A 22,465-nucleotide genomic window follows, 5' to 3' on the forward strand; every position below is an offset into this window, starting at 1 on the left:
TCTGAGATTGTCGGTGCGCGACTCGCCACGCCTCGAGGGTTTAACGGACGCAACTCTTACGCCAGCGTGCCGGTAAGTGTTCGTGTGGATCCTTCCAGTTGAGGCGACAGGAGTGACCGGCTATCTTGGACCTCACGAAAGCGTATGGTGTGGCGGTTCACTCCTTCAGATATCGCCTGGCCTCGGTATGGGGGCATGTTCGTGGCGGCTTATTTCGCCACATCATCGGACGTTTCTTGCACCGCCGCTCAAGGTGTACACGCTCTTCTCCAATTCAGATGGTCGCCTGTTTAGTGAGTTGTTCTCGCGTAGCACCCTGGCTCCTGACATATCGTCTACCGTTCTGCATGATGTCGGACTCGATCATGTCTTGTTCTGACCACAGCTCGTCCCTGTAAGCGCCATCATCCCCGGATCACAATCCCCTAGGGGCCTACAGTATATACCAATGCCGTTTCTCGCTCATCCTTGCTGACACATTTCAGAGCGGTAACGAGCTCCCGCGGCGGCATTCTTACGAGCACACCGGAGCTAAGAATATGTGTCGAAGATCGGTCAACGCGAGCCAGCCGGCGCGGGCAGCCCGGGCCTGTGAGCAGTGTCTACCCTGTTCACGACTGTTCCAGCGATCATGGCGCGTATTGCATACGGGTGGAGATATACTAATCCGTATTGAACGAACCGCGTTTTGTCCCGCTCGTCCTGTCTCTGTTGTTACACACGGCATCCGTGTGTGATACAAGATGGAATGATTGGCAGTCACACATGGAGTATCAATCACGTTTACAGTGCCAATTGAGAGACATTTATATTGTACACGTGGAAAATACGAACTCGATGCAGGACACTACTACTCAAGGGGTACTCTCGAAGCGGTAGCCGAGTGCATTGTTGACGGAGCTATGCATCCATTCCTCTTCACGGTAGAACGGGCCACAAATGAACGGTATCATGAGATCCCAGAAGGGCTCCTTCCGCTCCATGACCATCTCCTCGTTCTTCGACTGTTCCTTCATCGCGAGATATTCGAACCACGGCGGGTAGAAGCCCGCCCACGCCCAGTCGACGAGCCAGAGCCTCCCGTCATCGCCGACGATGACATTGCGCATGTTGAGGTCTTGATGACAGAGCACGAGCGAGGACGTCCCCATCACAGCGTCGAACGACACTGGTTGAGGGTGCTTCTTCGCATTCAGGTTCCTGGCTACAACACGCTGCGCGTGGTCGAACCAGGCAGATAACTCTGCGTACGACGCAAAGGGGCCGCGTTCCTCTATGACTTTTCCAAAGACGGGCGACGTGCACTGGAGCGCGTCGTCACCCGACGAGAGCGGGCCTGGAACAGCAGCGCGGGGGTGCCGGATGCCGCGCAGCTGGCGCACATAGTCGCGCAACGTGAATACGACACGAAGCCGCTCTTCGACGGACATTGCAGGCCAGACCGCAGACAGTTGTCGCCCTGGAATGTAATCCATAACAATCCAAGTGATCGGGCCCTGGTTCATTTCGGTGACGACCCGCCGGACACGCGGGACGGGGATGGTCGTGCGGCGGAAGACGAGGTCGAGAGTCAGCGCCTCGGACGGCTGCGTGGCGTAGTCCTCCGGACAGCCTGAGTACTTCGCGACGGTGGTTTCGTCGACGCGGCTGACGTTGTGGTCGCCGAACGCGATGCGGCGTCCGCGATATGTCTTTCTGCCCTGCGCGATAGCGCGGACGAGCTGCGCGTCCGTCAAGTGGTCGATGCTTGATGGCTATAACGAACTGGAAAGTGAGCCGGATCAGCGGACACTACGTTGAATGAAACTGCGACAAACCGCATAGTCAGACCGAGGTCGACCGTCCGATCCTGAGGATTCCATGACAAGTCGAGCGAAACGTGAAAAACATCCGTGGTGCTGCGTCCGAAACTTACAAGTTCAAGTGGCCACCGTGACAGTGCGGGCCTTTCGGCGTCTCTTTCGACCCTTCCCTTGGCATTCATCCGAGCACACTCAGGTGTAGCCTGACCGACCGGACAGGTGTTCTTTCAACGTGCCTGGACGGGTACATGAACATAACCCTTGAGCATACATCATCAACTATGAGCGTGTATCCGGTGCGTCGGAGGACATGGAGGACGGTGAGATCGTAGAAGCTCAGAAGAGCGGTACTTAGTCCAGAGTCGGGGCAGAAAGCTTCGTGATGGTCAATCAGCGTGGTGCGTGCGAGGGTAGCAGTGATCTCTCCAGTAGCATATATTCGGCGCCGAGCGTGTCGTCCGCCATAATTAGTGTGTTCAGAATAGCGAGAGTATCATGCATCTATACATTTGCGTATACACACTGGCTCGAAGGCCGTGGGATGGCCAATTTTAGAGACGTGTACCCTAAGCACCAGTGAGAATGAATCCGTCCAATGATAACTTCCGCTCAAAGTCCGCAGAGCGCATGTAATGCTCCACCCGCTCGCCAGCCTCGTTTGTTATACTCTCTACACGTTGTTGGCCTGCATCCATACACACGCGCCACCAAGTGCGTACCTCGAGGTGCTGATCCTCAGGGAAGTCGGGCTCCATGGCAATGCATATGTACTGCACCGAAGGCACATGTCGCGCCACTCGTTGAGCGGAGGATTGTATGGTCGAGTGCAATAGCCTGAGGGATGGCACACGGGCATGTGTTCGGCAGTTGACCGTGACTGTGAAGTTGAGTCGCATACATAGGAGGCTGGAGTCGCCGTTGGACTGGGCAATGACCGGGAGGAACCATTCCTAACAGGGGAAACCATCAATGTGAGCAGGTGAGACGGTTCACTCGGACGCACTGCCATCCACGGTGATGAGCTGTTGGCACCGTATACGTATGTGCAATCAAATGTAGCTTCGAGGTACCGCAGGTGCCCCTGAGAGCAAAGGATCGTCTGGAACACACCAGCCCAATTGCGGAGGGGGTCGTTTTCCATGCGGCCCTCCCCGTAGAAGGCGAATGATAGACAAATGGGTCTTGCAGATTGCAAGGTGCTGGCGAGTTGATCAAGGGTATGATCACATGAGGAGTACTCCTCCAGGTAGAGTCGACGAATTGGCGCTCTCGTGAAATGGACCAGGTCCTCGAATGAGATGGTAACGTCCACGAGAGGCACAGATGCTGGCCACATCCATTTTTGCGGTGTGAGTGGGCTGAGTTCGGCATCCGCACGCAGTGTCTGCATATTGGGAAAGACGTGGAAGAGTGGCAATGGCTCGCACATACGCAGGCGGGCCTCACGCACAGCAGGCAGCTGTCCAAGCTGCCCGAGCGCAAAGTGCTCGACAGCCAAATCCCAGTCCCGGGACGGCTCTGGCAGGCTGTATAGCCCCACCGTGTGCACATCGCGGAGTAAGTCGAGATGGCTCAAAGTGACTAGGTTGTCAAGGAGCGAGGTTCCTGAGCCAAACGAGAGCGCCACAGTTGTTGGTCGGCTCCTCATCTGTTCGGCGACGTAGAGGGTACCAGATGAGATGTTACGGAAGTTAATATGCTTTAGGCCCTCTAACGATATGAGAGCGTCGCCGATGCGTGGTTCCACTGCAAGCAAATCATCTACGGAGGTGAGATGCAGTATGCGGAGGTTCCGTGCCGCACCAAGAAGATCTGCCAGCTGTTCGCACAGTGGCTTGGACGTGAAGCGAGACGGGTCCACCAGGGCGTAATAGGTTACGTCGAGTTCACGCAACCAGGAGGCACGAGAACGAGAATCGCCTAGCATGAAGGTACAGATCTTCCTGAAATGACCCGGTCGAGACGTCTCAGCACGCGACAGGACGATACACCTGGCGATGGGGTGGATAGCTCGAGACGTGAGGGAAAGACTGCGAGCGTCGTCCAGCTGGACGAACGATAGGATGATGGACCACACGTCTTCATTCAACCCCGATGCGTCACGGTGGGATTGCATTCCGTCGTCAAGAAAGAGCTGCAAGCGATTAGTACAGACACGAGCTGGCAGAGAGCAGCTATGTATGACTGACGTGTGCAGCGGTAACCCAGTGCTCCTCGTGGTTGCGTGGTGGTAGTAGAAGTGGCTCAGCCACCCAAACTCGGTTAAATAAACGACCGAAGCACTCCGCTATTGAGGTCGTTGCTTATGCGTGTAGATTCAAGTCCAAGAAGATACACAGCAGGTCTCAACGTGACAAACATCCGTGGTGTCGCCGCGTCCGAAAGGGCGTGACTGCACGTCGCCCTTACAAGTTCAAATGATGGCCACAGTGCCCTTTCGGCGTCTCTTTCGCCCCTCATCCGAACACACTCTTGCTCGCGCTCCCAAGCAGTCGTTGCGCGGCGGGTCGAGCTTGAGCGTCGCAGCTGCCATCGGCGGCAGTGCTAGTGATCGGTAAGTACCAACGGTCACCTCTAGGCCCGGTGGGCCTGAGCGCTCAGCGTCTGCATCCGATACGTACCAGAAGTTGAAGCTCATGCGCAACGGCCTATTCCACTACATGCATTCATACGGAGACCAGGCCACTCAATTTCAGCGCGAGGTCGTTTGGCAGCGAGCACACTCTGACCGGCGGCCGGCAGGTTCCTCTCAAGCTGTCGCAGACCCCTCGCAGCAGAATGGTTGACTCTGTCGGTCCAGCCGTACAGATCGCGGTAATTGTATAGCATGCTACCGCACCCGCCGACCTCCACGCTGTTTGTTCTTACTGATGTTTGTGGGTGTCGGCCCAACCGCTCCTGTACAATGCCTCTCACTTTTGCTCCTCACACAGAACCTCCGTTTTTGCACACACCATGCAGCACCAGCATGATCCAAAGCGGAATTCGAGACGTCCCGCGTCTGACTACGCGGTACGTTCCTTATCCTTCGCCGAATCGCTGCAACTTCACAATCCGGGATGCAGTCGTCAGATATCGATGACTTGACGAAGGAACAACTTTTTCAGCTTAATCAGACAGCGCCACGGCTCAGCCAGCAGTCCAATGCTATCGGGGCCGAGTTAATCCGCCGTCTTACTCCTGGAACCGTCAGCAAGGCCGCTCAAGACAAAGAAGCCGTAGGGACTCCCTCCGAGGTTCTGACCCTCGAGCTCGTCTTCCAGCACACCGCCATCCCGGTTCCACGTGTTCGGCGTGTCATCCAAGGCAGAAGCTCGCAGTTCATCGTCATGGACTACATTCCGGGACGTCAGCTATCGCACGTCTGGCCAGAGATGCCGTTGTGGAAGAAACTCCGCGTAGTTTTCACATTACATGACTACGTCCGCCAACTGCGCACCATCCGACGCCCGCGGTCGACCATACCAGGCCCGGTCGCACCGCTCGGTCATCCCGCACGCAAATGCAGCTCGCCGCTGTTTGACACGAAGTACGATTGGAGGGGGCCGTTCGCGTCTCTTGACGAGCTCGCAGCGTTCTTCAACGATCGCTACCGCATCGCGCTCGTCGCCCAGCGCGTCGGCCCAGCGCAAGCCAAAGCGCGCGTGCGCGCGGACCCGTTCGACGACCGGGGGCCACTCGTGCTCACCCATCAAGACATCAACATGCGCAATATCATCGTCGGGGAGGATGGGAGGCTGTGGCTCATTGACTGGGCGTGGGCGGGTTTTTACCCGCGCTGGTTCGAGTACGTGGCGATGAGGATACAGTCTAGCCACGAGGAGACGGTGGTGGACAGGAAGGAGCCGTTGTGGGATTTACTGGTCCCGTTCATTTGCGGACCATATTATCGGCAAGACAAGTGGTTCCGCGGTATGGTAAATGGTATGTGGTATCGTTGAGCAGTTGATCAGTAGCGACAGTACGCATATCTCATCAAAATGGCAGTATACGGGGTTGGCGCTTATCTTTTCGAGTGCATTTTCGGTGAACCAGAAGTAAGCCGGGGTTGTGGATTCAGTGGTGCTGTAACACAAGTAGAGGGAGCGGCGAACACGGCAGAACTCATAGCTTCCTGTGAAAACGATAATATCATGCTGCATACACGCGACGCATTCACCGCTCCTCCCGGTAATACGGACGGCAGATGAACGGGACCATCAAAGTCCAGAAGGGCTCCTTGCGATTCATCAGCCGTTCCTCGTGGGCCGTCTGCACTTTCATGGCGAGGTACTCGAACCACGGCGGGTAGAACCCGGCCCACGCCCAGTCGACGAGCCACAGCCGGCCGTCGTCGCCGACGATGATGTTGCGCATGTTGAGGTCTTGGTGGCAGAGCGTGAGGGCTGAGGAAGCCGCGACAGTATCGAACGACTCAAAGTGAATGTGTTCCCACCCAGGCTGCGCCTCCTTGATCTCGAGCGTAAGGCGTTGCGCCTTGTCGAACCACGCAGACAGCTCGCCGTACGATGCGAACGGGCCTCGTCGGTCTATTGCGGGGCCAAACATAGGCGAGACGCATTGACGAGCCTGGCTGCGGGCCGGAGCGATTGGGCCTGGTACGGCGGAGCGGGGGTGGCGAATGGCTTGCAGCTGGCGCACGTACTCACGTAGAGTGAACACGACGCAGAGTTGCTCCTCGAGAGTCATTTTTGGCCAGACAACGGATCGTTGTCGTCCGGGTATGTAGTCCATGCATATGTGAGTGAGCTCGAGGCCTGGGGCAGGACTCTCCTTGATGATGCGCCGGACGCGGGGGACAGGTATTTCTGTGTGGTGGAACACAAGATCGAGAGCGAGGGCTTCGGAAGACTGCTCCTCCGAGTCGACAACCTTAGCTACGATATCGTGGGCGATGCGGATGACATGATCATCGTCAACGATGGGTTCAGGAAACCTCTCTCGTGCATGTATCACGAGGTCCAAAATCTCTTCGTCTCGCAGATGGTCAATGCTGGAGGCCTGGAAGTAAAATCAACTGGAGTTCTAGTGAAGGTGCCGCGACATACGAACCTCATAATCTGATCTCGGGCGCATCATAGTACTGGATGAATGTCAGGGGGCACGAGAGAGAAGAGATCCTACACAGTTGGTCAGTTGCTTCCATGACCGTCGATTCGTCATACTAGTTAGGAGCCATGTAAGGTCTTACGACTCAACGATCGATTACATAATCGAGTCTGTTGTGTACGCAATAATGAGGCGCGTTTGTCCGCGCTAGTACGCCATGCCATCATGATGAGCCTGAGACCCCATACTTAACCTGTTGTACAAGTACGATAGTCTTCAGCCAAATTTCTGCTGTCGCGTTCGAATTTGTAAAGAAACGCAGGCATGACCTTCTGCAACCACCGCTCCTCCCGATAATATGGACGGCAGATGAATGGGATCATTAGATCCCAGAAGGGCTCCTTTCGATGCATCACCGACTCCTCGTTCTCCGATTGTTCCTTCATGGAGATGTATTCAAACCAGGGTGGATAGAAGCCCGCCCATGCCCAATCGACCAGCCATAGCCGGCCGTCATCGCCAACGATGATGTTACGCATGTTGAGGTCCTGATGGCATAGCACGAATGGCGACGAGCCCATGATCGTGTCGAATGGTTCGAATCGCAAGTCTGACGTGGTCCATCTCGGTTTCTTCTTCAGCAGGTCGATGCCGACGCGCTGAGCCCGATCGCACCAGATGGAGAAGTCGCGGTAAGAGGTGAATGGACCACGGCGTTCTATGAGTTGACCCCACACCGGTGACTCGCAAGTGCGAGCCTCGTCGCCTGGTGCTACCGGGCCTGGCACCGCCGAGCGGGGGTGGCGAACTGCCTGCAGTTGGCGCACGTAATCGCGGAGGGTGAACACAACACAGAGGCGTTCCTCGAGGGACATGGTAGGCCAGACGACGGACAACTGTCGTCCAGGAATGTAGTCCATGAGGATTAAAGTTATGCCAATAGGATCCCTGATTATGCGTCTGACGCGCGGAACCGGTATCGTCGTGTGGCGAAAGACGAGGTCGAGTGTCAAAGCCTCGGACGGCTCTGCGACATCCTCCTCCACATCTTGACCAAACTTTGACACGATGGTATCAGTGACACGTGTTATGTGGTGATCACCGAAGGCAATCCGCTCTGGGTACTTCTGCGCTGAACAACCTATAAGGTCTTCAATTTCCTCGTCCGTCAAGTCATCGATCTCAGAAGGCTGTCGAGGATTTCAGTGACAGATTCTGTATTTGATCATGGCACCCACGAACCGCGTAGTCGGACTTGGGACGGCCTGCCGAGCCTGGCGAAAGACTAACCATCTCGTACCAGAGACCAAAGGAGCTGGAGTACTAACAGTTTCCAAAGCGATCGAGTGTATTCCACTGTGTTTCAGACAGATGGTGGCAACGTACAGCTTGAGGGTCAGGAGCCTGGCGCCTTATGACTACTAGCGGCCCGGCAGGCGATGGAAGTGTGTCCATGTTTCACATGGTGTGCGCAACGCACTAGCTTCCCTGAGGCTTGCAAAACGGCGAACGCCGTCGAAACATATCTCATCGTCGATCAACGCACACCTACTACTCGCCCTTCCACTCGTCAAGCGAGATACACTCCGCATGCATCAAGCTCGCGAACTGCGCTGGGAACCGCTCCCCCTGCACGTCAGCAGCCTCCACAGCCGTCCTCAGAGCCTTCACGTCCTCCAGACTCAGCGTGATCTCAGCCGCCTTCGCGTTCTCCTCGAGCCGCTCCACCGTGCGGGTCCCTGGGATCGGCACAAAGTCCGGGTGCTCAGCAAGGATCCACGCGAGCGCGATTTGGCCAGGCGTGACGCTGTACTTGGACGCGATCGCGCGGAACTCGTCGACGACTCCGAGATTCTTGGGGAAGTTCTCGTCCGCGAAGCGTGGCATCATCTGGCGGATGTCTGCGGGCTCGAACTCCGCCCGCGATTTGAAACTGGCTCCGTCGCCCGCGGTAAGCTCGTGTTATGAATCAAAAAAACTTGAAGGAAATGACTGACCGGCCGGTGATCATGCCTCTCCCAAGAGGGGAGTAAGCCACGACGGCCACACCCAGCTCGCGAGCGGCAGCGACGAAGCCGGACTTCTCAATGCCAACCTCGAACGGGCTGAACTCCATCTGGCACGCGACAAGCTTCTCGCCGGCAAAAGGCACCGCCTTGGCCCGCCGCAAGACGTCGATGCTGCACTCGCTCAGCCCGATGTACTTGATCTTACCGCTCTTGACGAGCTCGCCCAAGGTCTCCATCACAACTGCGTCGTTCGTGATCAACGCCGGTACGTGGGAGTGGTCTGGACCAACTAACCTTCGATCGGACCTCGGGGTCGACGCGGTGCTGGTAGTACAAGTCGACCCACTCCGTCTGCAGCTTCTTCAGCGAGGCTTCGAGTTGCTGCCGGATGTATGCGGGCTTGCTGTTCTGCTTGTATATCTGTTTCGCGACCAATTTATGTCCACGATCCGAACTTGGTCGCAGGAAGACCTCCGAACGCCGGCCGTCGTGGAGAACACTTGCCGATAGTTCCTCGCCTGCAGACAAGAGCTCAGTGACCGCCATCTCTTGGGGTGTATACTGATTTACGCACTGGATCCGTAGACGTCAGACGTGTCCCAAAAGGTAACACCACGATCAGCCGCATAGGTGAGGGTCTTGAACACTTCCTCGCTGTCCGTCTGACCGTAGTATGTGCCAACACTGGACGTCGACATCAGCCCATTGCATGAGGTGCAAACCGTCACAATGCCTCACCCATGTCCGAATCCTATTGCGCTGACGGCGGGTCCATTCGCACCGAGCTTTCGGGTCAGGTACGTCTTCGCGGCCATCGTATACTGTAGCTGGGTGTAGGTCGAAATCAGCGGTGAGGAGATGTTGATCCTGGCCCATATGCACACTACTTATATACCTGCAGACATGGAGATCCAGTACAGGCTCCGGTTTGGCCGGCAGTGGGGACTACGTCTCGCGCGCTTCCGAGGGCGTTCTGCCGGACGGTCAACGTATGTACGTCGGCAGCAACTTCTTGCTCGGGCGGCCTCAGGCCGCCCGTAGAATACATACTTTTCGGAAACATCGATTCTGCGCAACGGTGGAGAAGACAATGGTACATCGTCAGCAAGTGGGTTCGCAATTCCTGACCTTTGCAGCCCGGGATGTAGAGAAGTGTTGAAATACGCCCTTACGAGACGTAACATACTGGATCACCCTGCCATGCCATTCAACCTGCGGCGCGCCACGGATTGACACGACTGCGCACCATGTACATAGCTTCCCGGAATCACGAAGTAGAAAGTAACGATCCGGCTGACATTTGAGCGCCCTGTACTCTAGCGCACCGGGCTGGAGGCGGTAACGCTAATAGCTTCTGCCCCATGAGCGTAGCATACTTCAAACAGATCAACAGGTAGCACCGCTTCCCGTCGTCCACAATCCAGCACCGACGATCCGGCGCCCATGTATCTGATCAACGGCGTGCGGAGAGTTTGGTCGACTGACGTTACGAGGAAATCGTCAAATGACACTCACTTGACAGGTCTCCCTTGGGCACGGTGCGGGTGAAGTTGCTTCTCCTGCAAGTGCTGCGAATCTGGAGGCCGGACTGATCGATATTTGAGCCGTCGAGCGAAGTAAGTAGCCGCGAAAATTCGCTCACTGTCTCAGGCTCCTTCAAGTTGTCTACGATTTTCCATGGCTGGCGGCGGACCTCCTCGTCGATGTCCTGAAGTGTACATTGCACCATCTCACGCCTGCTCAGATACACAAGATCTCCTTTCTGGACAAGAAGGGCGAAGAAGTCAGATATCAACTCCGCAGCTGGCTCCAGTCGTGCTCACCGCAAACTCGGTCTTAGGCATGTAGATATTGTGCGGTGTACTTGAGAACTAGGCTGATACACGTCTTCTACCGCGGCCTCATACTTATACTATACGATACATATCGTCCCCAGTACCCGTGGCGCTGCCAGTGGCCTACAGTGCCAGTGTCTCGGTGGAAAATCGCTTGTGGGTGGAAACTTGAAGACCGCCGTCGCCCACCTGACCGCTGCCAGGGTGTGTTTCGAGAGCGATGCATGTACCACCAGCGCGGTAAGCTCCCGGAGATCCTGGACCTCATACCTGTGCATGCAAGCACTGTGTCCTGTGTATTTTCCACTACTGACCCCTTCCCAATCGGGCGAGGCGGCACGGTCACGTGTCACGTGTTTGGACGACGAGTCGACGGTGACCGTGACACTGACAGCATCTACTTACGTCTCCTCTTCCTCCTCCCCATAGCTATGCAGCGCTGTCGACGCCAGAGACTCTCGAGCGACGAGGACGACTGGACGACCAGCCACTCACGCGCAGCACGGCCCGTTTGAGCAAGTGGCGGGACTGGAGGATGACGATGACGGGCAGGGCGTGGCAGGTGGCTCTGGCGCAGGAGCCGCCTGTCTGCCCGATCCCCCCGCTGCGTCCCTACGTCACCGACGCCTCACCGTGGTGCGCCGGGCCCAGCGCGCGCGAGGGTATATATAAGGGCGGGCGCAGAGGTGAGTCGCCGCCCAACAGACTCACGACCCGCACGGCTCACGACTTATAAACGCACCAGTAACTAACGAACAACTATGGACAAGGCCTCTTCTGTACTCGCTGCCCTCAACGCCGGCAAGATCCCCTCTTCCGCGCAGCTCGCCACCTGGGTCGACGCTGCCCTCGACTCCGCCGTCCTCCGCGCAGACCCCTCCGCCGACGGCGGCTCGGAGCTCAGCCAGCAAGGCAAGGCCCTCCAGAACGGCCTCCGCGACGTTCTCGTCGCCTGGAAGCAGCTTGGAGAGAGCAAGAACGGTGGGTAGCTCGTCATTTCTCATCTACGTTTCATACTCATACTTCGTGCCAGGCGACAACCTCCTGCAAGAATCCCTCTGGCACCTCTCCGCCGCCGACCTCTCCTCCACCACCGCCAACGTCGACGTCGACACCGACCAGGCTCACCGCGACGCCCGCAACCTCGCCCGTGCCCTCCGCACGCTCGTCTCCGTCGTCGGCGAGAACATCGCCCAGGAGGGACGCAGCGTCTTCCACGACTTTGCGTCCTTCAGCCGCCTCGCCCTTGCGGACGCCGCAGAGTACGTTGCTGACGGTGCGCACAAGACTGCCGAAGGGCTGCGCGAGCTCGACAGCCAGGTCGACGCGGGCGAGCGGAACGAGGTCGGGGTGCGGAAGCGCAAGGCCGACGAGGTGGAGGAGGAAGACCAGGATGCGCGCGCAAAGTTCGAGCGCGGGATGGACAAGACGAAGGTGGTGGGGGGGAAGGCGATCGGTGCGGGCCAGGCAGCGGTTGATACCGCCGAGGACGTCGCGAACCGCACGACGACGCGTCTGGAGGATGCGTTCAACAAGGTGCGCCTTTTTCACTCCATCGTTCGGACGAAGAACTCACCTCTCCCCAGATCTGCGACCGTGCGCAAGAGGACGAGCAGTACCACTCTGCCGTCTCCACGCTCTTCGACGTCGCCCACAAGTGGATCCACCGCAGCCTCGACAGCGCGGGCGACGTCAACCGGGACACGTCCCTCGAGGCGTTTATCAACGACCCGACGCCAGAGCAGCACCTCCTCCAGGGCATCCGCGGGCTGCGCGCAGTGCTCGAGCGGCTCGCGGGCGGGAAGAGCCTCGACGGCCTCTTCGGCGCGGTCCGCGTGTGCGGCGTCGACGTGCAGCAGGACGAGAGCATCCGCTCGTGGTGCGACTCCGCGCTCGAGCACGCGCGCAAGTGCGTCGATGAGCAGGGGTACGTGCGGAGCGAGGAGGCGAAGGAGCGGGGCGAGGCGCTGCGGAGGGAGGGGCGCGAGCTCGCGGACAAGGACTCGGACGAGGGACGGAAGTGGAAGGAAGACGTGGGGGAGTTCCGGCGCGAGGCGGCGGAGTTTGAGCAGGCGATGGAGCGGGACGAGGAGCTGCGCAAGGTCAGGACGGCTCACCGACAGCTCGGGGACGACATCGAGGAGAGCCTCGTCGTGGCGGGCAGCGCGGGCTTGCAGACACTCATGGAGAAGGCGCCGTGGTTTTGGCAGGACCTGTTCAACTTCTACCTGCCCAAGGCCGTCGGGATGCTCAAGGACATCCCGATTCCGAGGTAAGTCTGCGTGCGGAAGCTGTAGCAAAACCCTCACATTCAATGCAGGACGGAATACAAGGACAGCGAGGTCGAGTTCGTGCTCGAGGACCTCGACATATCAAGCTTCGGCCTGCTGCCCGGGCACGCGTACATCCGGAACATCACGGACATCGACATCCAGGCGCCGTCGAGCGGGCAGACGAACACCGCGGTCGGGTCGCTCACGCGGATCTACATCCAGGCGCTGCACCTCGCGCTGCGGGAGGTGAGCTTCTACTACAAGGACAAGACCGCCGCGGTCGGGCCCGCGGAGTTCACGGGCATGCTCGCGTTCACGCTCCCGCCGCAGGGCATCGACCTGGACGTCGTCGTGCGGAGCATCCCGAACTCGGCGGAGGGCCTGAAGGAGCGCGCGCGGCGCGGCGGGTTCCTCGAGGTGCAGCGGGTGGAGGCGCGGGTGAGCGAGGACGTGGAGGTGCGCGTCACGGAGAGCAACCACTCGGTGCTCGTGAGCGTGTTCCGGCCGGTGATGGTAGGGCGGTTCCGGGACGCGCTGCGGGTGGTGCTCGAGCAGCAGGTGCGCGCGGCGATCGAGGCCGCGGACGCGCTCCTCTGGGATGTGGGCAAGCGCGCGGACGTGTTCGGGGATGCGGGGCTCGGGCGGGGGGCTGCGCTCGTTGCCGGGTTCTGGAGCGAGCTTGGGCACCTGCGGAAGACCGGCGAGGGTGGGGGCGTGCTGGGCGGGTGGCGCGCGACGGGGACCGGCGTGGTGAAGCGGGACGGGGAGGCGCAGTTCGCGATGGGGGCGGAACCGCAGGTGTTGGGGGGCGAGAAGCGGGGCCCGAAGGGGACGCTGAGTGAGTCGGTCGCGGAGCGGTATGATCTCGAGGGGAAGAAGGAGGCGGCGGCGGAGACGGGCGGGCAGCTGAAGGGTGTGGCGGAGCAGGCGAAGGAGGGCGTGAAGGAGGGCGTGAGGAAGGTGCGTGGGTTTGGGGAAGCAGTTGAGAGGAAGACGGAGGAGGAGCGCGGGAGGGACGGGTGGCAGAGCTCGGCGTTTGACGTGTCTGCGTGAGCGGCGGGTCTGAGGCTGCGTGCGCGGTTGCGAAAGGAATGTTGTATTTGTATGGATCATTTGTGTTTGCCGTGTAGCGTAACATACATGTAGCTTTACGCCGTCGCTATTCTTGATCGCAACTCATTTTACCGGATTTGGATCGCGTGGTGTTCTGCATTCACGGCTTGTGCTCACGTTTGGGTACTTACCGCTGCTGCATTGTAGCTCGACTGCTTGCGCGTAAGTCCTGGGACGTGCGCGTGATTCGTCGTTTTCGATCCGGGTGGCTGAGGCACTACTGTCATTACTACCACGCAACTACCTAAGATCCTACGTATACAACCACGACGACCGCTGGGTTGGGTTGTCGCTGCACACGTCAGTTGTAGCTGCTCTTTGCTACCGCGTGTCTGTGCTAATCGCCTGCAGCTCATTCTTGACGACAGGATGCAATCTCACCGTGACGCATCGGAACGTTGAACGAAGACGTGTGGTCCATCATCCTATCGTTCGTCCAGCTGGACGACGCTCGCAGTCTTTCCCTCACGTCTCGAGCTATCCACCCCATCGCCAGGTGTATCGTCCTGTCGCGTGCTGAGACGTCTCGGCCGGGTCATTTCACGAAGATCTGTACCTTCATGCTAGGCGATTCTCGCTCTCGTGCCTCCTGGTTGCGTGAACTCGACGTACAGTATTACGCCCTGATGGACCCGTCACCCTTCACGCGTCACGTCCAAGCCACTGTGCGAACTGCTGGCAGATCTCCTTGGTGCGGCACGAAACCTCCGCGTACTGCACCTCACCTCCGTAGATGCTTTGCTCGAAGTGGAACCACGCATCGGCGACGCTCTCATATCGTTAGAGGGCCTAAAGCATATTAACTTCCATATCATCTCATCTGGTACCCTCCACGTCGCCGAACAGATGAGGAGCCGACCAACAACTGTGGCGCTCTCGTTTGTCCCAGGAATCTCGCTCCTTGACAACCTCGTCACTCTGAGCCATCTCGACTTACTCCGCGACGTGCACACGGTGAAGCTATATAGCTTGCCAGAGCCGTCCCGGCACCGGGATTTGGCTGTCGAGCACTTTGCGCTCGGGCAGCTTGGACAGCTGCCTGCTGTGCGTGAGGCCCGCCTGTGCGAGCCATTGCCATTGTTCCATATCTTCCCCAACATGCAGACACTGTGTGCGAGCAACGAGCTCAGCCAACTCACACCGCAAAAATGGATGTGGCCAGCATCTGTGCCTCTCGTGGACGTTTCCATCGATTTCGAGGACCTGGTCCATTTTACGAGAGCGCCAATTCGTCGACTCTACCTGTATGAGTACAGTTCACCTGATCATACCCTTGATCAACTCGCCAGCACCTTGCAATCTGCAAGACCCATTTGTCTATCATTCGTCTTCTACGAGGTGGGCCGCATGGAAAACGACCCCCTCCGCAACTGGGCTGGTGTGTTCCAGACGATCCTTTGCTCTCAGGGGCACCTGCGGTACCTCGAAGCTACATTTGATTGCACATATGTACACGGTGACAACAGCCTATCACCGTGGATGGCAGTGCGTCCGAGTGAACCGTCTCACCTGCTCACACTGATGGTTTCCCCTGTTAGGAATGGTTCCTCCCAGTCATTGCCCAGTCCAACGGCGACTCCAGCCTCCTATGTATGCGACTCAACTTCAGAGTCATGGTCAACCGCCTAACACATGCCCGTGTGCCATCCCTATCGCACTCGACCCTACAAGACGCTGCTCAACGAGTGGCGCGACATGTGCCTTCGGTCAAGTTCATATGTATTGCCATGGAGCCCGACTACCCTGAGGATCAGCACCTCGAGGTACGCACTTGGTGGCGCGTGCATATGGATGCAGGCCAATAACGTGTAGAGAGTATAACAAACGAGGCTGGCGAGCGGCTGGAGCATTACATGCGCTCTGCGGACTTCGAGCGGAAGTTATCATTGGACGGATTCAGTCTCACTGGTGCTTAGGGTACACGTCTCTAAAATTGGCCATCTCACGGCCTTCGAGCCAGTGTGTATACGCATAATCACTAGATGCATGATGCTCTCGCTATTCTGAACACACCAATAATGGCGGACGACACGCTCGCCGCCGAATTTATGCTACGCACCACGCTGATTGACCATCACGAAGCTTTCTCAGTTTCTGCCCCGATGGACTATCGCTCTTCCGAGCTTCTACGATCTCGCCGTCCTCCATGTCCTCCGACGCGCCGGACACACGCTCATGGTCGATCCGCACATAAAAGCGGGTGGCCTACGGGGGGAAACGCACGATCAATTAGCACAGGCGCAAGGAAAAGAAGATACCTGACGCATATGCATCCGGACGCAAGCAATGCGCCCAGAACTGCCTCCAGAATTCGGCAACGTCCGCCCTCTTCACCAGCTCGTCCTTCACTCGCCTCGTCATCTTATGTACTCCGACCCTCGTGCTTCATGTCACTACAAAGCAAAGTAGCCATGGTCCCGACATTACAGGCCTAGACGTAGAACGCAAGTACTCACAAATGGCCGAGGAACCCCATCATGTTGAACCACCGGCAGTCGAGCGGGCATTGGAAATCGTTGCCCTCTCGCCGGAGCGGGAGGCTCACCTTCAAGCTTCAAGGCTTCGGCGGCGGCAGTTGCGCCGCCTTTTTCTCCCGCTCCCACTCCCGCTTACGCCTCCGTTTCTCTTGCCTCGCGCGGTCTTTCTGGAAGTCCTTGTCAGTGAGCACAGCCCGGGGTTTGATCGTGACGGAGAGTCTCGACGGAAGGTTCAGTATCCCACTCCATTTCCGTTACAGGGCGAGTGCATGACGAATAGAGTACACGGTTGTGATACATCTTCAGCCTCAGTGTTCCGTCTTGCTCAGACGCGACAGAAATAGCAAGGGTGATAGCCATGTCGCGTCGCTCGACCATAAGGACATTGTCTTGTCCGATTAAAGCGGCTCAGAGGCCGAGATACACGGCACTGCGAGATTGAGCGGACGTGAGCGGGTTAGAGTCCGAGTCCGAACGGGAGCACAGACCGTTGTTGCCGCGAATGAACGCATCACCATAGCGATTGTAGAGGATGCTGGCGACGTGTTCCTCGGTATGCTCAAGGGCCATGTTCATGTACCCGTCCAGGCTCGTTGAAAGAACACTTGTCCGGTCGGCCAGGCTACACGACCACGGACTTGATCAAACTTTAAAAGGCATATACGACGATTGACTCACCTTCCCAACACCGTTGGGCATGGAGGCGACGGCAACTTAGTGCCCCGCCCCTACCTGGATGGCCACTGCAGCGTCTGAGAGGACCATGGCGCTATCATCGGCCTCGATCTTGTTGGTTTTCACCGATACGACGATGCCGTCGGCGGGTAGGAGGTCGGCGACGAATATCCCCAGATAGGTGCCGACCCACCGCGACCAAGCATTGTTCCCACCTGTAGAGTCGAGCTAGCCACAATACAAATTCGTTCTGCGAGACATCATACTATACAGATGTTCATGCACACCGGAGCCTCACCGTCACTGATACAACGCGATGCGAAAGAGCCCGTCTTCATAGTACGGACGATCACGGGCGTTAGCATGAAAGATCATCTCCGCCCCTTGCGCACCGCCCCCAATTACGCAGCCCACGTACATTGCACCCGTCGACAGACTGGTTATGGTGCCATCGCAGAAGATATCGATGGCCCCAGTGATGTCGCGAACGCGGATTTTGTTGAATCGATCGTGTAGCAGACCAGCCATGGCGCGCGGGGTACTGTTGAGGGAACGATATCTCTTGATGATCGACTTGACACAGGCTCGAAAGCGGAGGTAGGCCTCAGGAGGTGAGGTGAGAGGCATTCCATTAGCCTCCAGCAAGCGCTATAGTAGATGGTTCAGTTGCAATAGACAGGTAATAGATGGGAACGTACGTACCATGAAATGATAGTCCTCTTGCCAGTGATCGAAATTCGAGCCATCACGAACACGCGTCTTGAACCTGTCGAAGTCGCGGCGTTGGTAGAATAGCAAGCAAACCTCAACGCTAGGCCAGACATTGTCTCCCTGCAAGACACTGGTCTTGAAGCTGACGTCAGGGTCAGGCTGTTGGCTGGGAAGCCCGGCGACCAGCACGATGAAGAACCCTACAAGGGATCGAGTCAAGGCCAGAGCAATCTAGCACACATCGTCAGTGATGCGAATACATATGAAGGTAGGTGAGACCCACCTTGCGTGTCTGGTAGAGAAACTCCTCGCGTGACTGGGTCACCAAGCACATGAAGATGTCCGAGTTGTTGGGCTCGTATTCCGGCTCACCTTCGTGGCCGATGTCGAGCGTGATTGACGCATAGTTGAGGCGAAACTGGACATCGGAGTTGGTGATCACTCTCTTTGCAGATACAACCGGCTTGACAGATACGAGGGGATCGGTACACATGAATAGAGCGAACCGCATGCGGTCTGCAATTTGAACCGAGAAGTCCTCGTCGAAGGTCGGTGCAATGGCCACGACCTCGTTGGCCTGGACGAAGAGGTCTGCTCTGCCACAGAAGGCTCAGCACAAGAAGCGCGATCATACAAACCCATACTCACCTCATGCAGCGCAAGAACGCTACCCAACGCCCATAAACTCCCCCTTCTAGCTCCCACTGCCACGCCTGTTCCAGCACGTCCAGTAGGAGCCGGTATGAATCCGAATTCATCCCGATCATATGCTACCCAAGAGGTCACGATCAAAGACATATCCCATACACAAACGCGAGCCGAATGGGATCATACCTTTGTAACGAATCCACGTCGGCCTTTATCTACCCACTCCTTCCACAAGTGCCAGATGTCGTTGAAATACCCGTGCAGCGCATCGATGGGTTCGGTCGTTCCACCGTTCTCCTTCATCCGAGCCCAGAACTGTAATGGTATATCGTACGCATCGAGAGAAGTGTCGCTTGTTGCAGGCCATGACGTGTTCGTGGAACTCGGAGGCGTGCCGGGCGCTGTGCCAGAGTCCGAGTCCGAGGAGGGAGGCGTAGCATGTTCTGAGTACGCAGTGGTATCGGATGAGAGGTGTTCAGACATCGGTGGCTGCGTGCGCCGTGGATGGTGGTCAACAGCGGCACGCGCATGTGATCTCGTTCCCGGTGGGCAGTGGCTCGAGCTCTCGGCCACACAGATCCGACGCTACAACCACGACAGCCAGCTTGTCCCTGTACTCGTTGTTCATAGGTGCGCTTTGCCGTCTCGTCTTGAGACTGTACCAATCACTGCTCTTAGCTCGTTCTTGACAACGGAATGCAAACTCACTGTGATGCACCTCGGTTGGACGAGGACGTGTGGTTCATGATCGTGTCTCTCGTCTCTCCCAACACAGCGCGGAATCTTTCGCTCGTCTCCCGACATATCCACCTCGTGGCTAGGCGTGCAGTCCTCTCGCGCGCGGAGCCATCTCAACCAGGTCAATTGGTGAAGATATGCTCGTACATGCTCGACAACCCTTGTCATCGCGCCTGCTGGCTGCGTGAACTGCGCATACACAAGTTCGCCCTGCGGCTCCCTTATGCCGATTCCCGCGAGATGGGGCGTGCGCGTAGGTCGCTCATCGTCCAGCTGGCAAGTCTCCTTACTGCAGCGCAAGACCTCCGCGTCCTAGTCTTCCCTTTGCTGGAATTGATGCTCGAACTGGAACCACGTCTCGGCGACGCTCTCATCACATTGGAGCGCCTCCACTCCGTCGCCCTCGAAGACGTCGCGTCTTGTGCTATGGAAGTGGCGAGCAGGATGAAGAGTTATCCGTCAGAAGTTACCTTCGCGTTCGCATCAGAAATCTCAGTCCCGCAGAACTTTGTCACTTTGAGTCGTCTTCCCTTGCTCCGGAACGCGCATGCGGTGGTCCTTGACTCAGTCTGCCTCCCGGTCAAGGGTCCCCCGGGCTCCCAGCTTCAGCTCGGTGACCTCGGCCAACATCCTACTGTGCGCGAGGTCCGCCTCTACCGTTGCGGCGCGCTTCCGATACCGCACCTCTTTCCTAACATCGAGACACTCCACTTTCACGACCAACACTATTCTAGCGATTTCACTCCGCAGAGGTGGACGTGGCCGGCGTCCAAGCCTCTAGTCCATCTTACAGCTTCGCTCGATCAGCTCCAATGCTTTACAAGCGTGCCAGTCCGTCGTCTGTACCTTCACTGGCAATACGCACCCAATGTGGATGGCTTATTGAGTGCTCTCCTGTCCATTCGGCCCATTCTCTTGTCCTTTCAGCTGGACGGTCAAGAGAGCCTCTGGGCCGCTCTACTCCGAGAGATGCTTGGCCCGGCAGGGCGTCTGCGGCATCTGGAAATCACTGCTCAGTGCAGCACTACTAGAAGGGGATGTTTAATAACTCCGCTTATGGTGCGTCCGATCGTGTGTACGTACCACCGTCCAGTCCTATTGACCGTTCTTTCCTGCCAGGATTGGCTCCTGCCGGTGATTGCAAAGTCTAGCCTCGTCTGCGTGAGGCTCGGCTTCTACGATAGCGATGCTATGTCAATGTACCAACAACCAGAACAACGGCACAAATTGAAAACGAGCACACCGGCACTTAATATCGCCCAGCAGGTCGCAGCTCGTGTTCCGTCGCTCAAATACATCTGTGTCGCCATGGAGGCGCGCTCGTACGATTCGCGTCAGTACCATAGACGGGTCCTCGAGGGATGTACGTGGTGGCGGGTGCACGGCAACGCGGCGGGCCGGCGAAGCGTGCAGAATATATCAAACGAGGCGGGTGAGCGGGTGGAGGACTACATGGGCTCTGCGGACTTCGAGCGGAAGTTGTCATTGGACGGCTTCGTTCTCACCGGTTCGTAGAGTTCGTAGAGCGGAATTATTCGGGTGTCCGACGCACAACACGATTACGCAAAACCACAATTAGCAGATGGTGTCAACCTTGCACGTTTGAGGCGCGTAAGTACGAACATAATTAGTAGTTGTATTGCCACGTAGTCTCGAGGCAGCATACTAGTAGCGGTGTACGACAGTCCTACAATATTGTGTAGATGAGCGGCAAAGGGTTGAGGCAGAGACGCGTTTGTGGCGTGACCTGTTCCCCGACGTCGACGCGTTCACAGCTGACGCGCGGCGCGCGCAGCTTTGTTCACCACCTTTCAAGTTTCATCGAAATTTCATCGCATACCGCGCCCTCGCGGTGCGCGTGTGAATACGGCTCTATGCCTCAGAAAGCCAGTTGTATAAGTAGCGATCAGAAAAGGAATGAGTGAACGAGATCAGCAAATGAATGTGCGGGGTGTACAGGACAACAACAGCATCAAACTCCTACTCCAAGAACCGGATCAGGAACAAACATACAACATACAGTACGAACGCGAAACTCACCCTACGAGCCTCGCTATGTACAGAGCAGAAAGTCCACATAGTGTGTCTTGTGTAGTACGCAGGCGGAGACGTCGAGAGAGCGTTACGAGGGGGCTATGATAGCATATCCAGGGTCCGAGTGTCCATCCGAGAGGAGAGCGCGAGCGGGAGGGTCTAGCTGAGAGCGTCAGGAAGCGGAGGGGGTGCGTGGATGAGCGTGGATGTCCGCCTGCGAGGGCAAACAATGTTAATACGACATGACATCGTGCAGAGATGCAGACGAGACGAAGGGAAAGAAAGAGGGCGGGACACAGACGAAGATGCTGCGTTATGCCCGAATCTACGGATGCTTCAGGTCTGACTGGCAGGGGCAGAAAAGAGAAGACTGCGCGACGTCGACAACGATCGGCAAATGAGCAAAGGACACCGAAGGGAGGGGCCTCGAGAATATATAACCACATGCGGATGTGCCGCGTCAAGAACGAAGATTGACGCGTGGCGACGGAGGATGCAGAGACACTGCCGTGAACGAACAGCCCGACGATACGCAAATGAGATGTCACCAGCAGGACACTGGGTACACAAAGCACAAGTATACAAGGTGCAGTATACAAGTAAACATAGAAAGGAGTGAAAGCGACGAAGAGGCGTCGCCGCACGAGAGACGGACCATCAGGAACCGACGCGCACGTCCGACTCGTCATACGACGGTCCGCAGTGTCGGAGTAGACGCTATCGTGACGCCAGACGTCCACATGTGACAAGGGCAGTAAGCATGCGCCATGTTATCGGAAGACGAGTGGCAGTACCACGGCGGAACGGAAGGTGCGACGTGCATTGAATGCTTCAGTCACGAAGAGGCGATCTGCGAGCACGGCGCGTGGTCGAAACCCACAACGCCGCGGCTGCGCATGCCTGAAAGACGCTGCCACCACGTCACGAGAAGGATCCGGAGATGCGTGGTCGATGGAGATCGGACGGCAACGTTACGAGGAGAGGAAGGGTGATCGACGGGCACGAACATCAAGATCCGAAGCAGAAGAGCGATCTACAGGGATGCATTGTCATGGAACGATGGACGGTGATGGCAGCGACAGCGAATGTGGAAATCACGAC

The 22,465-nt window shown here is 57.4% G+C and overlaps 13 protein-coding genes across 13 annotated transcripts; 4 read left to right on the forward strand and 9 right to left on the reverse strand.

Annotated features, from left to right (window-relative positions):
• Positions 1-711: 711 nt before the first annotated feature.
• B0H18DRAFT_1057596 (uncharacterized protein) lies at positions 712-1,877 on the reverse strand. The gene has a single exon (XM_048031072.1). The coding sequence runs from the start codon at positions 1,473-1,475 to the stop codon at positions 855-857; it is 621 nt and encodes a 206-aa protein (XP_047885178.1). The 5' UTR covers positions 1,476-1,877; the 3' UTR covers positions 712-854.
• A 426-nt stretch (positions 1,878-2,303) lies between these two features.
• B0H18DRAFT_289616 (uncharacterized protein) lies at positions 2,304-4,094 on the reverse strand. Its single transcript, XM_048037428.1, has 2 exons — positions 3,992-4,094; positions 2,304-3,936 (listed from the first exon to the last, which is right to left on the reverse strand). Exon 2 carries the CDS (start codon positions 3,916-3,918, stop codon positions 2,473-2,475), a length of 1,446 nt encoding a protein of 481 aa, XP_047885179.1. The 5' UTR covers positions 3,919-3,936; positions 3,992-4,094; the 3' UTR covers positions 2,304-2,472.
• A 641-nt stretch (positions 4,095-4,735) lies between these two features.
• B0H18DRAFT_1057610 (kinase-like domain-containing protein) lies at positions 4,736-5,876 on the forward strand. The gene has a single exon (XM_048031073.1). It carries the CDS (start codon positions 4,862-4,864, stop codon positions 5,741-5,743), a length of 882 nt encoding a protein of 293 aa, XP_047885180.1. The 5' UTR covers positions 4,736-4,861; the 3' UTR covers positions 5,744-5,876.
• Positions 5,852-6,311, reverse strand: B0H18DRAFT_1057612 (uncharacterized protein). The gene has a single exon (XM_048031074.1). The coding sequence runs from the start codon at positions 6,156-6,158 to the stop codon at positions 5,958-5,960; it is 201 nt and encodes a 66-aa protein (XP_047885181.1). The 5' UTR covers positions 6,159-6,311; the 3' UTR covers positions 5,852-5,957.
• A 466-nt stretch (positions 6,312-6,777) lies between these two features.
• Positions 6,778-8,159, reverse strand: B0H18DRAFT_1057613 (kinase-like domain-containing protein). The gene is made up of 3 exons (XM_048031075.1): positions 8,094-8,159; positions 6,855-8,041; positions 6,778-6,803 (listed from the first exon to the last, which is right to left on the reverse strand). The coding sequence occupies exons 1-2, from the start codon at positions 8,142-8,144 to the stop codon at positions 7,100-7,102; spliced, it is 993 nt and encodes a 330-aa protein (XP_047885182.1). The 5' UTR covers positions 8,145-8,159; the 3' UTR covers positions 6,778-6,803; positions 6,855-7,099.
• B0H18DRAFT_1057617 (NADP-dependent oxidoreductase domain-containing protein) lies at positions 8,160-9,787 on the reverse strand. Its single transcript, XM_048031076.1, has 6 exons — positions 9,756-9,787; positions 9,599-9,687; positions 9,435-9,544; positions 9,151-9,378; positions 8,849-9,101; positions 8,160-8,784 (listed from the first exon to the last, which is right to left on the reverse strand). The coding sequence occupies exons 2-6, from the start codon at positions 9,673-9,675 to the stop codon at positions 8,403-8,405; spliced, it is 1,050 nt and encodes a 349-aa protein (XP_047885183.1). The 5' UTR covers positions 9,676-9,687; positions 9,756-9,787; the 3' UTR covers positions 8,160-8,402.
• B0H18DRAFT_1057619 (uncharacterized protein) lies at positions 9,788-10,983 on the reverse strand. Its single transcript, XM_048031077.1, is given in 5 exon segments — positions 9,788-10,311; positions 10,366-10,370; positions 10,381-10,448; positions 10,503-10,622; positions 10,684-10,983. The coding sequence occupies 5 exon segments, from the start codon at positions 10,702-10,704 to the stop codon at positions 10,247-10,249; spliced, it is 279 nt and encodes a 92-aa protein (XP_047885184.1). The 5' UTR covers positions 10,705-10,983; the 3' UTR covers positions 9,788-10,246.
• Positions 10,984-11,456: 473 nt separating this feature from the next.
• Positions 11,457-14,021, forward strand: B0H18DRAFT_1127893 (uncharacterized protein; the record flags this gene model as incomplete). The annotated part of the gene is made up of 4 exons (XM_048035318.1): positions 11,457-11,676; positions 11,729-12,231; positions 12,282-12,967; positions 13,016-14,021. 4 exons carry the CDS (start codon positions 11,457-11,459, stop codon positions 14,019-14,021), a joined length of 2,415 nt encoding a protein of 804 aa, XP_047885185.1.
• Positions 14,022-14,464: 443 nt separating this feature from the next.
• B0H18DRAFT_1057635 (uncharacterized protein) lies at positions 14,465-15,998 on the forward strand (the record flags this gene model as incomplete). Its single annotated transcript, XM_048031078.1, has 3 exons — positions 14,465-15,566; positions 15,620-15,844; positions 15,896-15,998. Exons 1-3 carry the CDS (start codon positions 14,928-14,930, stop codon positions 15,995-15,997), a joined length of 966 nt encoding a protein of 321 aa, XP_047885186.1. The 5' UTR covers positions 14,465-14,927.
• A 968-nt stretch (positions 15,999-16,966) lies between these two features.
• B0H18DRAFT_891324 (uncharacterized protein) lies at positions 16,967-17,146 on the reverse strand (the record flags this gene model as incomplete). The annotated part of the gene is made up of 1 exon (XM_048041325.1): positions 16,967-17,146. A coding segment is annotated over one exon (180 nt), but the record flags the coding sequence as incomplete, so codon positions are not given.
• Positions 17,147-17,291: 145 nt separating this feature from the next.
• Positions 17,292-18,640, reverse strand: B0H18DRAFT_289670 (uncharacterized protein). Its single transcript, XM_048037429.1, has 4 exons — positions 18,593-18,640; positions 18,228-18,535; positions 17,936-18,175; positions 17,292-17,881 (listed from the first exon to the last, which is right to left on the reverse strand). Exons 2-4 carry the CDS (start codon positions 18,453-18,455, stop codon positions 17,534-17,536), a joined length of 816 nt encoding a protein of 271 aa, XP_047885188.1. The 5' UTR covers positions 18,456-18,535; positions 18,593-18,640; the 3' UTR covers positions 17,292-17,533.
• Positions 18,641-19,173: 533 nt separating this feature from the next.
• B0H18DRAFT_1057645 (uncharacterized protein) lies at positions 19,174-20,845 on the forward strand (the record flags this gene model as incomplete). Its single annotated transcript, XM_048031079.1, has 3 exons — positions 19,174-19,222; positions 19,271-20,389; positions 20,450-20,845. Exons 2-3 carry the CDS (start codon positions 19,289-19,291, stop codon positions 20,843-20,845), a joined length of 1,497 nt encoding a protein of 498 aa, XP_047885189.1. The 5' UTR covers positions 19,174-19,222; positions 19,271-19,288.
• Positions 20,846-20,889: 44 nt separating this feature from the next.
• Positions 20,890-22,179, reverse strand: B0H18DRAFT_289733 (uncharacterized protein). The gene has a single exon (XM_048037430.1). The coding sequence runs from the start codon at positions 22,051-22,053 to the stop codon at positions 21,367-21,369; it is 687 nt and encodes a 228-aa protein (XP_047885190.1). The 5' UTR covers positions 22,054-22,179; the 3' UTR covers positions 20,890-21,366.
• Between the last annotated feature and the right edge of the window lie 286 nt (positions 22,180-22,465).

This window comes from Fomitopsis serialis (genome assembly GCF_022376445.1).
Source record: "Fomitopsis serialis strain Sig1Antser10 chromosome Unknown B0H18scaffold_278, whole genome shotgun sequence".
NCBI classification, from domain to species: Eukaryota; Fungi; Basidiomycota; class Agaricomycetes; order Polyporales; family Fomitopsidaceae; genus Fomitopsis; species Fomitopsis serialis.

What these genes read in the sequence shown, in the direction of transcription:
- B0H18DRAFT_1057596 (XM_048031072.1), bottom strand. Translation starts at nt 1,475, where the DNA reads ATGGATTACATTCCAGGGCGACAACTGTCTGCGGTCTGGCCTGCAATG.
- B0H18DRAFT_289616 (XM_048037428.1), bottom strand. Translation starts at nt 3,918, where the DNA reads ATGCAATCCCACCGTGACGCATCGGGGTTGAATGAAGACGTGTGGTCC.
- B0H18DRAFT_1057610 (XM_048031073.1), top strand. Translation starts at nt 4,862, where the DNA reads ATGCAGTCGTCAGATATCGATGACTTGACGAAGGAACAACTTTTTCAG.
- B0H18DRAFT_1057612 (XM_048031074.1), bottom strand. Translation starts at nt 6,158, where the DNA reads ATGCGCAACATCATCGTCGGCGACGACGGCCGGCTGTGGCTCGTCGAC.
- B0H18DRAFT_1057613 (XM_048031075.1), bottom strand. Translation starts at nt 8,144, where the DNA reads ATGGTTAGTCTTTCGCCAGGCTCGGCAGGCCGTCCCAAGTCCGACTAC. An exon ending in GTCCCAAGTCCGACTACGCG is followed by an intron (nt 8,042 to 8,093) that starts GTTCGTGGGTGC and finishes AATCCTCGACAG; the next exon opens with CCTTCTGAGATCGATGACTT.
- B0H18DRAFT_1057617 (XM_048031076.1), bottom strand. Translation starts at nt 9,675, where the DNA reads ATGGCCGCGAAGACGTACCTGACCCGAAAGCTCGGTGCGAATGGACCC. An exon ending in GTCTGACGTCTACGGATCCA is followed by an intron (nt 9,379 to 9,434) that starts GTGCGTAAATCA and finishes TCTTGTCTGCAG; the next exon opens with GCGAGGAACTATCGGCAAGT. An exon ending in CGAGGTCCGATCGAAGGTTA is followed by an intron (nt 9,102 to 9,150) that starts GTTGGTCCAGAC and finishes CGAACGACGCAG; the next exon opens with TTGTGATGGAGACCTTGGGC.
- B0H18DRAFT_1057619 (XM_048031077.1), bottom strand. Translation starts at nt 10,704, where the DNA reads ATGCCTAAGACCGAGTTTGCG. An exon ending in TGCCTAAGACCGAGTTTGCG is followed by an intron (nt 10,623 to 10,683) that starts GTGAGCACGACT and finishes CTTCTTGTCCAG; the next exon opens with AAAGGAGATCTTGTGTATCT. An exon ending in ACTTGAAGGAGCCTGAGACA is followed by an intron (nt 10,449 to 10,502) that starts GTGAGCGAATTT and finishes AATATCGATCAG; the next exon opens with TCCGGCCTCCAGATTCGCAG.
- B0H18DRAFT_289670 (XM_048037429.1), bottom strand. Translation starts at nt 18,455, where the DNA reads ATGCGGTTCGCTCTATTCATGTGTACCGATCCCCTCGTATCTGTCAAG. An exon ending in TTCTCTACCAGACACGCAAG is followed by an intron (nt 18,176 to 18,227) that starts GTGGGTCTCACC and finishes GATGTGTGCTAG; the next exon opens with ATTGCTCTGGCCTTGACTCG. An exon ending in AAGAGGACTATCATTTCATG is followed by an intron (nt 17,882 to 17,935) that starts GTACGTACGTTC and finishes CATCTACTATAG; the next exon opens with CGCTTGCTGGAGGCTAATGG.
- B0H18DRAFT_289733 (XM_048037430.1), bottom strand. Translation starts at nt 22,053, where the DNA reads ATGACGAGTCGGACGTGCGCGTCGGTTCCTGATGGTCCGTCTCTCGTG.